Below are 16,673 nucleotides of genomic sequence, written 5' to 3'. Positions count from 1 at the left end.
ATTAAGTAGAAGTAGTAGGTAGAAACATTAAGTAGAAGTAGTAGGTAGAAGAAGTCGTCAGTAGGACTTGCTATCTGCTAGTGACCTTTTAAGGCCGAGGCGCTACAGGCAAAGAAGTGGCACTGGAGTTCACTAGTTATCGAAGCCCTTTTGATGTCGCCACTCGAGAGAATTCCAGAGGGAATGGGTGTTAGAGATGTGGATAGACAGAGGGAATGGGTGTTAGAGATGTGGATAGACAGAGGAATGAGTGTTAGAGATGTGGATAGACAGATGAATTCAAGTCGAGAATTCCAGAGGGAATGGGTGTTAGAGATGTGGATAGACAGAGGGAATGGGTGTTTGAGATGTGGATAGACAGAGGGAATGGGTGTTTGAGATGTGGATAGACAGAGGAATGGGTGTTTGAGATGTGGATAGACAGAGGAATGGGTGTTTGAGATGTGGATAGACAGAGGAATGGGTGTTAGAGATGTGGATAGACAGAGGGAATGGGTGTTAGAGATGTGGATAGACAGAGGAATGGGTGTTAGAGATGTGGATAGACAGAGGGAATGGGTGTTAGAGATGTGGATAGACAGAGGAATGGGTGTTTGAGATGTGGATAGACAGAGGAGTGGGTGTTTGAGATGTGGATAGACAGAGGGAATGGGTGTTAGAGATGTGATAGACAGAGGAATGGGTGTTAGAGATGTGGATAGACAGATGAAGTCATGCCTCCTTCACATACAGCTTTCCACACATTCTTCCAATTTCAAAGTCCTCAGCGAAGAAGCTCTGTTCAAAAGGCAAAAGGCCTTGTACGTGCAGGTCAACATGTATGGCCATTGATGTATCAGAAACATGTGAGAGGAAGGCTTTAAGTTTTATTCATTAACGATGACCAAGTGCTAATTGGCAGCCTGAATCACCTTGGCACTTCAGAGGCTTGAGACCAAAGTGACCAACCAACCAACCCTCTGAAAATGATCGTAAATTGTGATACAATTTAATTGTCTTCATTTGGATTTCACCTTCGATTAAGTCTGTCGAAGGAAGTGTGATTGTATTCTTCACTTTCTCTTATATTTCTAAGTTTGCTTCATTGCATAAGAAATAACTTGTCAGGGGAAAAGTGGTGGAACCTCGACTCATACTTTTTTCGTAACCTTTTAAAAGTTGATTCTGTCCATACCTTCTCAAGTGGAAATGTTCCACATTTAGGTGGTTTCTTTAAGAATGGTTTCTCTACCACCATCAGCTCAAATGTCTTGGCTTGTTTCTTTCGATAAAGTACTTTATTTTAGAAAATGTTGTGAATACCTTCAAAAAAAAAGAGAAAGAAAAACATACCTTCATGTTGCTTGTAAAGTATTATTGAACAGAAGGACATGTTGCTTCTAAAGTATTATTGAACTGAAGGACATCTCGTTTGATACAGTTGTGAAGATTAAATGAAAAATGGATAATGGTTTTTGCAAGGTCTCAGTTCTTGCGAGAGTAAAACAAAATATGGGCATTATTTTCTTCAAGAACTCTGCCAAGATGGGTCTTCTGGATGTTGTTATCATTGCACATCCACCAGACGTAATCCTCCGGCTGGTGTTGCCTTCTGCAGTAGGCGGTGTAGTGGCCGGCAGATGTGTTCCCTTGGTGGACACACACTGCCACCAGGTCATACGATGGACTGAAATGATAAAGGGGGAAAAAAGGCTAACCATTGCATTATATAATATATGGATAAAGGGGGAAAAAGGCTAACCATTGCATTATATATATGGATAAAGGGGAAAAAGGCTAACTATTGCATTATATATATGGATAAAGGGGAAAAAAGGCTAACCATTGCATTATATATATGGATAAAGGGGGAAAAAGGCTAACCATTGCATTATATATATGGATAAAGGGGGAAAAAGGCTAACTATTGCATTATATATATATGGATAAAGGGGAAAAAGGCTAACTATTGCATTATATATATGGATAAAGGGGAAAAAGGCTAACCACTGCATTATATATATGGATAAAGGGGAAAAAGGCTAACCATTGCATTATATATATATATGAATATTCAACTGCTGTTAAGGTGTACTTTGTCTTTTATGTTAAAATGAGACAGCTTGTGCATCTGTAGGTTAAACCAAGGCCATTTCATTAATGATATACACCCACTCCGCGACATACGTCCATGGATGCAAGTCGGATGTATTTCAGTGGAGAATTCTTATACTGGTGGAGCATTCTCTTATCTAACTCAATTTCTATCATGAGTATCTCGCTTTTTTTTATTATTAACCAGTTTATTATATGATTCTGCCATTTCTTTGTTTATTAAAGATTCTTACGTTCATATATCATCATTTTTATGATTTTGATTTCAATTTTTTTTCTCCAGTCGTATGTACGAATGGTCGTAAGTTCCATAGATCGTAAGTAGGGGAGTGCATATATATATATATATATATATATATATATATATATATATATATATATATATATATATATATATATATATATATATATATGTATGTATGTTGGAAAGGATCACAATTTTGCGAGTGATTAAGATATTCCTATGAGTCCACGGGGAAAATGAAACACGAAAAGTTCCCAAGTGCACTTTCGTGTAATAATCACATCATCACACACACACACACACACACATATATATATATATATATATATATATATATATATATATAATATATATATATATATATATATGTGGAGAAAAACTGGAGGAAGTAAAGTGTTTTAGATATCTGGGAGTGGATCTGGCAGCGGATGGAACCATGGAAGCGGAAGTGGATCATAGGGTAGGGGAGGGGGCGAAAATTCTGGGAGCCTTGAAGAATGTGTGGAAGTTGAGAACATTATCTCGGAAAGCAAAAATGGGTATGTTTGAAGGAATAGTGGTTCCAACAATGTTGTATGGTTGCGAGGCGTGGACTATGGATAGAGTTGTGCGCAGGTGGATGGATGTGCTGGAAATGAGATGTTTGAGGACAATGTGTGGTGTGAGGTGGTTTGATCGAGTAAGTAACGTAGGGGTAAGAGAGATGTGTGGAAATAAAAAGAGCGTGGTTGAGAGAGCAGAAGAGGGTGTTTTGAAATGGTTTGGGCACATGGAGAGAATGAGTGAGGAAAGATTGACCAAGAGAATATATGTGTCGGAGGTGGAGGGAACGAGGAGAAGTGGAAGACCAAATTGGAGGTGGAAAGATGGAGTGAAAAAGATTTTGTGTGATCGGGGCCTGAACATGCAGGAGGGTGAAAGGAGGGCAAGGAATAGAGTGAATTGGATCGATGTGGTATACCGGGGTTGACGTGCTGTCAGTGGATTGAATCAGGGCATGTGAAGCGTCTGGGGTAAACCATGGAAAGCTGTGTAGGTATGTATATTGGCGTGTGTGGACGTATGTATATACATGTGTATGGGGGTGGGTTGGGCCAGACTAAGACTCGAACCCATCCAAAAAGGTGTCGTGGTCAGGCCTGCTATCCACTATACACCACAGAGACGTAAAATATACACGTCTTCTCATATTTTACCAATATATGACAAGTTAAAAACTTGTGTATCAACAAGATCTAAATGAAGCAAATATATATTTGTTTTTTATCATTTTACAACCTGTATTACTGTATTTCACAACCTGTATTACTGTATTTCACAACCTGTATTACTGTATTTCACAACCTGTATTACACTGTATTTCACAATGTGTATTACTGTATTGTGATACGGTTCAAACCTGATTTTGTAATTTGTATTGACTGGACTTAGCTACAGTTCAAACTTGATTTTGTAATTTGTATTGACCGGACTTAGCTACAGTTCAAACTTAATTTTGTAATTTATATTGACCGGACTTACCTGGGTGTCATTGAAGTCGTGTGTTCTTTGAGGGTGAATTTCTCTGATGGGAACCTAACCTTCGTCTTGGAAGTGCCCGAGTCCTCCATGCTGTACCTGTGAGTCCAAAGTGAGACGTTTGAGGCGGTTTAGATAGATGGAGTCTCATGTAGTTCAGATAGATGGAGTCATGTCGTTTAGATAGATGGAGTCATGTAGTTTACACACACACACACACACACACACAACACACACACACACACTTTTTTTCATACTATTCGCCATTTCCCACGTAAGCGAGGTAGCGTTAAGAACAGTGGACTGAGCCTTGGAGGGGATATCCTCACTTGGCCCCCTTTCTGTTTCTTCTTTTGGAAATTTAAAAATGAGAGGGGAGGATTTCCAGCCCCCCTCAGCTCCCTCCCCCTTTTAGTCGCCTTCTACGACATGCAGGGAATACGTGGCAAGTATTCTGCCTCCCTTATTTCTTTCTTGTGTCTCCCCTGATGATAATGTGATTATGACACGAAAGTGCACTTGTGTCTCCCCTGATGATGATGTGATTATTACACGAAAGAGCACCTGTGTCTCCCCTGATGATGATGTGATTATTACACGAAAGTGCACTCGTGTCCCCCCTGATGATGATGTGATTATTACACGAAAGTGCATCCATCATCAGGGTAGACACCAGAGAGAAATATAACAAAGTCAGTTGATATACAGCGAAAAAGAGATGTAGCTAGGACTCCATTTGGTGAACAAGTGACTACCCGAATGGAGGTTGTGTGTGTTCAAGTCTGGCGACATGCGTATCATACAATTTTATGATGTCGACCAATTTGATCAACTATAAAGCTATCCAAATTGTATAGACCCTCACTAATATAGTTACAGTTCTTTTGTGTATGAAATAATAAAAAGATTCAATGATATTTCTCGTGGTAAAGGAGTTTTAAGAGTTAATAACTGAGATGGCATTACTCCAGTAAATACAATGATTATCATTTTTAACATGATTAAAGAAAGCATTTGACACTTGTCCTGTTTTTGTACTATATATTGCTTAAGTCTAGCAGACCGATCCTTACTAGTCTGTACCCAGCAATTTATATATATCCATGCACACTCTTGCAGACAATCCTATCTAATTTATTTACAATATAACTTCGATTTAACGGACTGCTTTAAGATGGAGGGGGGTGTCCATTAATGTCCAAAGTTCGTTCGAGAATGTAATCAATGGGTCATTTTTGGATACTCTATCCAATAGACAGTTATACCACGTCCAATTCACACACTTTCTTTTAACTCCGCTGTCACTTGATGTTCATTTTTTAGAATTGTAAGGACTACAAAATTATTTTTCATGGATAAAACTCACAGATTTCTGTATCCAATCTTAACCACAAGATAGGTTGAGGCACACTGAGGCCGAAACGAAATTTGCCCAGTCCGGTCAATCCGAAATGTGCTAAATCATAAGGACGTTAAATCAAAGGTTTACTGTATTGGTTCATTATAACCCTAGGTCCACTTTGTGTGGCAGAGTCCTTTCTCTTAATCTCAGGGCCTTTCTCAAGGCTGCGCTACTTCCAGTAGCAGGGCAATACAGACTTCTTTGAAGTGGGAAGGCTTAGGATGGAGACTGTATCCTCCACCCTAATGATGTATCCTGAACCTCCATCTCCCATAAACTTACCGACTTAGATGAACCACAAGAACAAGTGGAAGATCCACAAAGGACTTAGATGAACAACAAGAACAAGTGGAAGATCCACAAGAACAGGTGGAAGATCCCATAAACTTACCTACTTAGATGGACCACAAGAACAGGTGGAAGATGCAGGATTTGGATGGTATGAGAACACATGTGGATGTAGCCACAGTAGGGACAGTCCCACTCTATGTGTTCATCTTTGTAGTGTCTTCTCACCAGCTCCTGCAAGGAAGAGATTGGACAAAATAGGGTTTAAACACAATTACGTTTGTCTAAGTGATTTTTTTGGACAAAATAAGGTTTAAACATAATTACGTTTGTTTAAGGGTTTTTTTTTTTGGACAAAATAAGGTTTAAACATAATTACGTTTGTCGAAAGTTTTTTTTTTGGACAAAATAGGGTTTAAACACAATTACGTTTGTCTAAGTGATTTTTTTGGACAAAATAAGGTTTAAACAATTTTATTTGTCTAAGTTTTTTTTTTGGACAAAATAGGGTTTAAACACACTTACGTTTGTCTAAGTGATTTTTTTTTGACAAAATAGGGTTTAAACACACTTACGTTTGTCTAAGGGTTTTGTTTTTGGACAAAATAGGGTTTAAACACACTTGCGTTTGTTTACGTGATTTTTTTTTGGACAAAATTGGGTTTAAACACACGTTTGTCTGACTTTTTTTTGGACAAAATAGGGTTTAAACTCTATTAAATTTGTCCAATTGATTTTTATTTTTTCGAACATGCCAGCCAGAAGGACCCCTTTTCCCTTAAGCCCTCCCTCCCCAAAATTGAGCTGAACTTTTGATGATGGATGAAGAAACTGAATTACAAAATTTTAGCCAAAATGATCTATTCAAGCCATGCAAGTTTAAGAAAAGAAGAGTTTAGACTTCATGCTATTTAATGATGAAAGAAAAAAAAAACAAATCACATTTTTTTCCCCCTTCTAAACTTATTTCTTCAAATTGGAAAACTCCAAAGCTCAAATTTTACATGATAGAAGAAAAGAGGATAGAAAAAAGATCACATTTTTCCCCCTCCAAACTTATTTCTTCAAATTGGAAAACTCCCCCAAAGCTCAAATTTTACATGATAGAAGAAAAGATGATGATAATAATAATGTTCTAGTCTTACCTCTAAGGTTGGAACTTGACCATTGCCCACGACTGCTAAGGTAACAGTACCAAAAGTTTCTTTGGACCGATTCACAACTCCATGTCTCTGACAGGTAATTAAAGATTCTTGCTCTCCATAGAACACATCAGAGATGAAGGAGAGCTCGTTCACCTGAAGGGGAAAATCCACAGACCGATGTATATATATACATTTACATTATGTTGGAAAGGATCACAATTTGGCACATAAGTATATTCTTAAAAAGAGTCCACGGGGGAAAATGAAATAGGATAAGTTCCCAAGTGCACTTTCGTGTAATAATCATATCATCAAGGGAGACGGACATCGATATATATATATATATATATATATATATATATATATATATATATATATATATATATATATATATATATATATATTGGAAAGGATCACAATTTGGCGCGTGATCAACTATATTCTTCAAGAGTCCACGGGGGAAAATGAAATAGGATAAGTTCCCAAGTGCACTTTCGTGTAATAATCACATCATCATGGGAGACATATCCCCCGTGGACTCTTTAAGAACGGAGACGTATACATGTGTGTATGCACATATACATTGAAGATATATATATATAGATGGTTAGTTTATGTGGGGAGTATACTATAAGATGTATTCATGGTAAGTGCTTCATACATACATGTAGAAATGCATAATTGCATGCATACATACATACATGCCTAAACATTAAACTTCTTCCCCGCACAGTACAAATGGGTAATTTCAAACTTGATAATTTACTTATGGTTCGATTTTACTGTCTCTATCCCTTCTGGAAAATTATGCAAGTATGATTAAGAGACTAATTGAAGTGTCGAGCATTTCGTTGGTGCAATGGAAAGTGCCCAAGCAAATGGAAGAGTGCAGATGTCGTGCTCATTTTTAAGAAAGCAGACCTGGACAATGTGCTTTGAATCCACAGTCTAGTTTCTCTGATGAGTGTGGTCTTGTAAAACAATGGGAGAGATCATTAATTAAGAAACTAATGAGTGACCGAGTCGTACAAGGTTTAAGCTTGGCCTGAGATGGATAAGGTTTGAGTGTATTGTCAATTGTGTATATATATGGATTCTCAGTAGGCATCTATTGCAATAGGCCACAAGGGAGGGTTGTTCAAGAAACCAGGAAGATCATTGGAGTGTGGAGAGACTTCTTGCACTGAACAGAAAATTTCCATAGTGGAAGAAAACGGACACCTTCTTGACATGGATTGGAGGGTGGAGGGACTTCTTGCATTGAACAGAAAATTTCCATAGTGGAAGAAAACGAACACCTTCTTGACATGGATTGGAGGGTGGAGGGACTTCTTGCATTGAACAGAAAATTTCCATAGTGGAAGAAAACGAACAGCTTCTTGACATAGATTGTAGGATGGAGGGACTTCTTGCACTGAACAGAAAATTTCCATTGTGGAAGAAAACGAACACCTTCTTGACATGGTTAAAGCAGGGACTTCAGTGGAGTGCCACAAGTCTTATGTATGTCCCTGGACCACTACTAATTTGTTCTCGGTCTTCACGACTTATTAGAATTATACCAGAGTGTAACACTGTGTATGGTGCAAAGGGGAATGAAGGCAAAACAGAATATGTCTTAAAGACAGTATGTCTGTGGATGATGCAAGGAACACAAGGGAAAACCAATAGTGATGATAGTAACTTCAAAAGAGAATGAAGGCCAAAGAGAATATGTCTAAAGGCAAAACATTACACCAGCATATGTCTGTGGATGATGCAAGGAACACAAAGCAAAGAGTGATGATAGTAACTTAAAAAAAAGGGGGACGAAAACAGACCTCAATGCTTGGTCTTGTCCAAATGCCCCTTCAATCCAAGCTATTGTAAAATACAGTTATGATAACACACTGCAAGGCCTCCATTGTGAATGTCACCCATTCGGAAGTAAGGGAAGGAGTTTGGCATGGCCATTGCACACACACATTCATGCCAGACCCCCAGACTTTAGAAACATTGGAAATGTCTTTTGGCAAGTTATAAGAATCACATGGATTCAAATGGATAAGGGAAAGGTGGAATTTGTTGCCATCTTGTATGAGGCCAAAATTGGAATATACCTCCAAAGTTTTTTTTGGCCAAAATTGGAATATACCTCCAAAGTTTTTTTTGGCCAAAATTGGAATATACCTCCAAAGTTTTTTTGGCCAAAATTGGAATATACCTCCAAAGTTTTTTTGGCCAAAATTGGAATATACCTCCAAAGTTTTTTGGCCAAAATTGGAACATACCTCCAAAGTTTTTTGGAGCTTTTTCGAGTTAGAACTTATATATAGAGAAGATCCAGATGCGGGAAACAGCGATGAAGTTAATGATAGAAATAATAAACACATATAAATAGCAAGTCAATCCCTTACGTATATATATATATATATATATATATATAATATATATATTATATATATATATATATATATATATATATATATATATATATATATATATATATAATTAACCCAAGAGCACATACCATGTGTGTATGTGTGTGTGTGTGTGTGTGTGTGTGTGTGTGTGTGTGTGTGTGACCTCACGTACCTGTGCCAGGTCATTGTGCAGCCAGGTCAAGAGGGACGAGAGCAGGTCATGTGCCTCACACTGGGTGTTGCCCTGGAAGTCCGGGTCATGGCAGCCCACAGTGACCTGAGGAAGTGAAGTGACCTGAGGAAGTGAAGTGACCTGAGGAAGGAGGAGTGACCTGAGGAAGTGAAGTGACCTGAGGAAGTGAAGTGACCTGAGGAAGGAAGTGACCTGAGGAAGGAAGAAGTGACCTGAGGAAGGAAGGAGGAGAAGTGACCTGAGGAAGGAGTAAGAAGTGACCTGAGGAAGGAAGTGACCTGAGGAAAGAAGTGACCTGAGGAAGGAAGAGAAGTGACCTGAGGAAGGAGGAGAAGTGACCTGAGGAAGGAAGTGACCTGAGGAAGGAAGAAGTGACCTGAGGAAGGAAGTGACCTGAGGAAGAGAAGTGACCTGAGGAAGGAAGAGAAGTGACCTGAGGAAGAGAAGTGACCTGAGGAAGGAAGTGACCTGAGGAAGGAAGAGAAGTGACCTGAGGAAGGAAGTGACCTGAGGAAGGAAGAGAAGTGACCTGAGGAAGGAAGTGACCTGAGGAAGGAAGAGAAGTGACCTGAGGAAGGAAGTGACCTGAGGAAGGAAGAGAAGTGACCTGAGGAAGGGACCTGAGGAAGGAAGAGAAGTGACCTGAGGAAGGAAGTGACCTGAGGAAGGAAGAGAAGTGACCTGAGGAAGAGAAGTGACCTGAGGAAGGAAGTGACCTGAGGAAGTGACCTGAGGAAGGAAGAGAAGTGACCTGAGGAAGGAAGAGAAGTGACCTGAGGAAGGAAGAGAAGTGACCTGAGGAAGGAAGTGACCTGAGGAAGGAAGAGAAGTGACCTGAGGAAGAGAAGTGACCTGAGGAAGGAAGTGACCTGAGGAAGGAGAAGTGACCTGAGGAGGGAAGGAGGAGAAGTGACCTGAGGAAGGAGGAGTGACCTGAGGAAGGAAGTGACCTGAGGAAGGAAGAAGTGACCTGAGGAAGGAAGTGACCTGAGGAAGGAAGAGAAGTGACCTGAGGAAGAGAAGTGACCTGAGGAAGGAAGTGACCTGAGGAAGGAAGAGAAGTGACCTGAGGAAGTGACCTGAGGAAGGAAGAGAAGTGACCTGAGGAAGGAAGTGACCTGAGGAAGGAAGAGAAGTGACCTGAGGAAGGAAGTGACCTGAGGAAGGAAGTGACCTGAGGAAGGAAGAGAAGTGACCTGAGGAAGAGAAGTGACCTGAGGAAGGAAGTGACCTGAGGAAGGAAGAGACCTGAGGAAGGAAGTGACCTGAGGAAGGAAGAGAAGTGACCTGAGGAAGGAAGTGACCTGAGGAAGGAGGAGAAGTGACCTGAGGAAGGAAGGAGAAGTGACCTGAGGAAGGAAGAGAAGTGACCTGAGGAAGGAAGTTACCTGAGGAAGGAGAAGTGACCTGAGGAAGGAAGTGACCTGAGGAAGGAAGAACTTGAAGTGACCTGAGGAAGGAAGTGACCTGAGGAAGGAAGAGAAGTGACCTGAGGAAGGAAGTGACCTGAGGAAGGAGAAGTGACCTGAGGAGGGAAGAGACCTGAGGAAGGAAGTGACCTGAGGAAGGAAGAGAAGTGACCTGAGGAAGGAAGTGACCTGAGGAAGGAGGAGAAGTGACCTGAGGAGGGAAGAGACCTGAGGAAGGAAGAGAAGTGACCTGAGGAAGGAAGTGACCTGAGGAAGGAAGAGAAGTGATCTGAGGAAGGAAGTGACCTGAGGAAGGAAGAGAAGTGACCTGAGGAAGGAAGTGACCTGAGGAAGGAAGTGACCTGAGGAAGGAAGTGAAGTGACCTGAGGAAGGAAGTGACCTGAGGAAGGAAGAGATCTGAGGAAGCAGGAGAAGTGACCTGAGGAAGGAAGGAGAAGTGACGTGAGGAAGGAAGAGAAGTGACCTGAGGAAGGAAGTTACCTGAGGAAGGAGAAGTGACCTGAGGAAGGAAGGAGGAGAAGTGACCTGAGGAAGGAAGAAGTGACCTGAGGAAGGAAGGAAGAGAAGTGACCTGAGGAAGGAGGAGAAGTGACCTGAGGAAGGAGAAGTGACCTGAGGAAGGAAGGAGAAGTGACCTGAGGAAGGAGGAGAAGTGACCTGAGGAAGGAAGGAAGAGAAGTGACCTGAGGAAGGAGGAGAAGTGACCTGAGGAAGGAGGAGAAGTGACCTGAGGAAGGAAGGAGAAGTGACCTGAGGAAGGAAGGAAGAGAAGTGACCTGAGGAAGGAGGAGAAGTGACCTGAGGAAGGAGGAGAAGTGACCTGAGGAAGGAAGGAGAAGTGACCTGAGGAAGGAAGTGACCTGAGGAAGGAAGAACTTGAAGTGACCTGAGGAAGGAAGTGACCTGAGGAAGGAAGAGAAGTGACCTGAGGAAGGAAGTGACCTGAGGAAGGAGAAGTGACCTGAGGAGGGAAGAGACCTGAGGAAGGAAGTGACCTGAGGAAGGAAGAGAAGTGACCTGAGGAAGGAAGTGACCTGAGGAAGGAGGAGAAGTGACCTGAGGAGGGAAGAGACCTGAGGAAGGAAGAGAAGTGACCTGAGGAAGGAAGTGACCTGAGGAAGGAAGAGAAGTGATCTGAGGAAGGAAGTGACCTGAGGAAGGAAGAGAAGTGACCTGAGGAAGGAAGTGACCTGAGGAAGGAAGTGAAGTGACCTGAGGAAGGAAGTGACCTGAGGAAGGAAGAGATCTGAGGAAGCAGGAGAAGTGACCTGAGGAAGGAAGGAGAAGTGACGTGAGGAAGGAAGAGAAGTGACCTGAGGAAGGAAGTTACCTGAGGAAGGAGAAGTGACCTGAGGAAGGAAGGAGGAGAAGTGACCTGAGGAAGGAAGGAGAAGTGACCTGAGGAAGGAAGGAAGAGAAGTGACCTGAGGAAGGAGGAGAAGTGACCTGAGGAAGGAGAAGTGACCTGAGGAAGGAAGGAGAAGTGACCTGAGGAAGGAGGAGAAGTGACCTGAGGAAGGAAGGAAGAGAAGTGACCTGAGGAAGGAGGAGAAGTGACCTGAGGAAGGAGGAGAAGTGACCTGAGGAAGGAAGGAGAAGTGACCTGAGGAAGGAAGGAAGAGAAGTGACCTGAGGAAGGAGGAGAAGTGACCTGAGGAAGGAAGGAGAAGTGACCTGAGGAAGGAAGGAGAAGTGACCTGAGGAAGGAAGGAAGAGAACTGACCTGAGGAAGGAGGAGAAGTGACCTGAGGAAGGAGGAGAAGTGACCTGAGGAAGGAAGAGAAGTGACCTGAGGAAGGAAGTGAAGTGACCTGAGGAAGGAAGAGAAGTGACCTGAGGAAGGAAGTGAAGTGACCTGAGGAAGGAAGAGAACAGTGTGTGTTCTCAAGAGACCAGGTCTGTTCTCTGATGACCTGGATTTTGTTATCAGTTCGTCTTAAGTGAGATAAGATAGGATAAGATATTAGATAAGATAAGATGAGATGAATAAGATAAGATAAGATGAGATAAGATATTAGATAAGGTAATATGAGATAAGATAAGATATTAGATAAGATGAGATAAGACATTAGATAAGATAGATAAGATGAGATAAGATAAGATATTAGATAAAATAAGATAAGAAGATAAGATGAGATAAGATATTAGATAAGGTAAGATAAGATATTAGATAAGATAAGATAAGATAAGAAGATAAGATGAGATAAGATATTAGATAAGGTAAGATAAGATATTAGATTAGATAAGATAAGATTAGATAAGATATCTTTATTGTAGAATTACTTACATGATATAAAATGAAGTTATTTTTGGCTAGAAATTTAAGATTAACATGAGTTAGATAAGATAAGTAAGATATGATGAGATATCTTTATTGTAAAACTACTTACATGATGTAAAATGAAGTTATTTATGGCTAGAAGCTTAATTTAAGGTTAAAGAAATGATGAGGATTGTTAAAAAAAAAAAATGGAAATGATTTGAATATCACCCAAAGTGTACACTCAATACAGTTGGCTGGTGGCCATGTCTGTTTGAACTGTGGACGCGGTGGATTGGCTGGTGGCCATGTCTGTTTGATCTGTGGACGCGGTGGATTGGCTGGTGGCCATGTCTGTTTGATCTGTGGACGCGGTGGATTGGCTGGTGGCCATGTCTGTTTGATCTGTGGACGCGTGGATGGCTGGTGGCCATGTCTGTTTGATCTGTGGACGCGGTGGATTGGCTGGTGGCCATGTCTTTTGATCTGTGACGCGGTGATATAATTTGTCCGATAAGCTTGTGGGGGATGGGGGGGAGGGGGGGGTCATTTTGACCTTTGACCTGATAAGCTTGGACGAGGGGTTGGGGTGGTTGGGGGTCATTTTGACCCAATATGCTTGGGATAAGGGGGGGGTGGTTATATTACCGTGAAACTCCTTATCTTTCCCTTGACATCTTAACCTAGATGTTATCTTACCTTGAAACTCCTTATCTTTACCTTGACATCTTAACCTAGATGTTATCTTACCTTGAAACTCCTTATCTTTACCTTGACATCTTTACCTAGATGTTATCTTGCCTTGACATCTTTACCTAGATGATATCTTACCTTGAAACTCCTTATCTTTACCTTGACATCTTTACCTAGATGTTATCTTACCTTGAAACTCCTTATCTTTACCTTGACATCTTTACCTAGATGATATCTTACCTTGAAACTCCTTATCTTTACCTTGACATCTTTATCTAGATGTTATCTTACCTTGAAACTCCTTATCTTTACCTTGACATCTTTATCTAGATGTTATCTTACCTTGAAACTCCTTATCTTTACCTTGACATCTTTACCTAGATGTTATCTTACCTTGAAACTCCTTATCTTTGCCTTGATATCTTTCCCTAAATGATATCTTACCTTGAAACTCCTTATCTTTGCCTTGACATCTTTACCTAGATGTTATCTTACCTTGAAACTCCTTATCTTTGCCTTGACATCTTTACCTAGATGTTATCTTACCTTGAAACTCCTTATCTTTACCTTGACATCTTTACCTAGATGATATCTTACCTTGAAACTCCTTATCTTTATCTTGACATTTTAACCTAGATGTTATCTTACCTTGAAACTCCTTATCTTTACCTAGATGTTATCTTACCTTGAAACTCCTTATCTTTACCTTGACATCTTTACCAAGATGTTATCTTACCTTGAAACTCCTTATCTTTGCCTTGATATCTTTCCCTAGATGATATCTTACCTTAAAACTCCTTATCTTTGCCTTGACATCTTTACCTAGATGATATCTTACCTTGAAACTCCTTATCTTTGCCTTGACATCTTTACCTAGATGTTATCTTACCTTGATACTCCTTATCTTTGCCTTGATATCTTTACCTAGATGTTATCTTACCTTGAAACTCCTTATCTTTACCTTGACATCTTAACCTAGATGTTATCTTACCTTGAAACTCCTTATCTTTGCCTTGATATCTTTCTTAGAACGTGTGTGAAGGGCATTGACCAGGTCAGCCATGGCTGTGACAACCTCGCCTCTCTGTTCGCTATCTGGGTTCATATCTCCCCTGGTCCAAAGATAAGAAAGATAAGGATTAAAAACGCCTGTCCACATCCCAATTGGTCACAGTCTACTTAATCACCCATTGTTACGACTGTGGGTATAACAATCGTGTTAGAAGGAGTGTTTTATAGTAACTTAGTAACGTAAGATAAGATAAGCCTTATCAGTTCATAGCATGTCTGATTGGACATGCTATGTAATCTTACAGATGTGGTCTGCTATCAAAGAAGTCTTGTCATCGTAAGATATGGTGTCTTATCAGTTGAGTCTTATTAAGATATGCTAACTTAAGAGAGCCTTATTATCGTAAGATATGGTATCTTATCTGTTGAGTCTTATTAAGATATGCTAACTTAAGAGAGCCTTATTATCGTAAGATATGGTATCTTATCTGTTGAGTCTTATTAAGATATGCTAAGTTAGGAGAGTCTTATCATCGTAAGATATAGAATCTTATCAGTTGAGTCTTAAGATATGCTAAGTTAGGAGAGTCTTATCATCGTAAGATATGGTGTCTTATTAATTTAGTCTAATTGTCTTAAGATAGGCTAAGTTAGGATGGCGTCTTATCAGTTGAGTCTTATTAAGATATGCTAACTTAGGAGAGTCTTATCATCGTAAAGAAGAGAAGCAAAGTATAAGTCACCTGTGTACATGACTGATGGAGAGAAGCAAAGTATAAGTCACCTTTATACATGAGTGATGAAGAGAAGCAAAGTATAAGTCACCTGTATACATGACTGATGGAGAGAAGCAAAGTATAAGTCACCTGTATACATGACTGATGAAGAGAAGCAAAGTATAAGTCACCTGCATACGTGACTGATGAAGAGAAGCAAAGTATAAGTCACCTGTACACATGACTGATGAAGAGAAGCAAAGTGTAAGTCACCTGTATACATGACTGATGAAGAGAAGCAAAGTATAAGTCACCTGTATACATGACTGATGAAGAGAAGCAAATTATAAGTCACCTGCATACATGACTGATGAAGAGAAGCAAAGTGTAAGTCACCTGTATACATGACTGATGAAGAGAAGCAAAGTGTAAGTCACCTGTATACATGACTGATGAAGAGAAGCAAAGTTTAAGTCACCTGTATACATGACTGATGAAGAGAAGCAAGGTATAAGTCACCTGTATACAGGACTGATGAAGAGAAGCAAAGTATAAGTCGCCTGTATGTCTGAGTGATGAAGAGAAGCAAAGTATAAGTCATCTGTATACATGACTGATGAAGAGAAGCAAGGTATAAGTCACCTGTATACATGACTGATGAAGAGAAGCAAAGTATAAGTCCCTGTATGCTGATGATGAAGAGAAGGAAAGTATAAGTCACCTGTATACATGACTGATGAAGAGAAGCAAGGTATAAGTCACCTGTATACATGACTGATGAAGAGAAGCAAAGTATAAGTCACCTGTATACATGACTGATGAAGAGAAGCAAAGTATAAGTCACCAAATGCTATAAAAGCATAGGTACATGATAGAAAGTGAGAGAAGCAAAGTATAAGTCACCTGTATACATGACTAATGAAGAGAAGCAAAGTATTAGTCACCTGTATACATGACTGATGAAGAGAAGCAAAGTATAAGTCACCTGTATACATGACTGATGAAGAGAAGCAAAGTATAAGTCACCTTTATACATGACTGATGAAGAGAGGGAAAGTATAAGTCTCCTGTACACATGACTGATGAAGAAGAAGCAAAGTATAAGTCACCTGTACACATGACTGATGAAGAGAAGCAAAGTATAAGTCACCTGTACACATGACTGATGAAGAGAAGCAAAGTACAAGTCACCTGTATACATGACTGATGAAGAGAAGCAAAGTATAAGTCACCTGTACACTTGACTGATGAAGGGAACCAAAGTATAAGTCACCTG

At 40.2% G+C, this 16,673-nt stretch overlaps 1 protein-coding gene across 1 annotated transcript in view; it reads right to left on the bottom strand.

The window, feature by feature from the left end:
• Window positions 1-855: 855 nt before the first annotated feature.
• LOC139762953 (uncharacterized) overlaps window positions 856-16,673 on the bottom strand; it is a gene marked incomplete at its 5' end in the record, with an annotated part of 39,628 nt that continues 23,810 nt past the window's right edge. The window contains 6 exons of the mRNA XM_071688277.1: window positions 856-1,666; window positions 3,860-3,955; window positions 5,650-5,780; window positions 6,692-6,844; window positions 9,266-9,370; window positions 14,662-14,782. Coding sequence (XP_071544378.1) covers window positions 1,465-1,666; window positions 3,860-3,955; window positions 5,650-5,780; window positions 6,692-6,844; window positions 9,266-9,370; window positions 14,662-14,782 — 808 coding nt within the window. The remainder of the gene's footprint in view (window positions 1,667-3,859; window positions 3,956-5,649; window positions 5,781-6,691; window positions 6,845-9,265; window positions 9,371-14,661; window positions 14,783-16,673) is intronic.

Source organism: Panulirus ornatus, chromosome 45 (genome assembly GCF_036320965.1).
Source record: "Panulirus ornatus isolate Po-2019 chromosome 45, ASM3632096v1, whole genome shotgun sequence".
Lineage (NCBI taxonomy): Eukaryota > Metazoa > Arthropoda > Malacostraca > Decapoda > Palinuridae > Panulirus > Panulirus ornatus.
The sequence above is the reverse complement of the archived record's forward strand: the minus strand, read 5'-3'. Positions and strand labels throughout refer to the sequence as shown.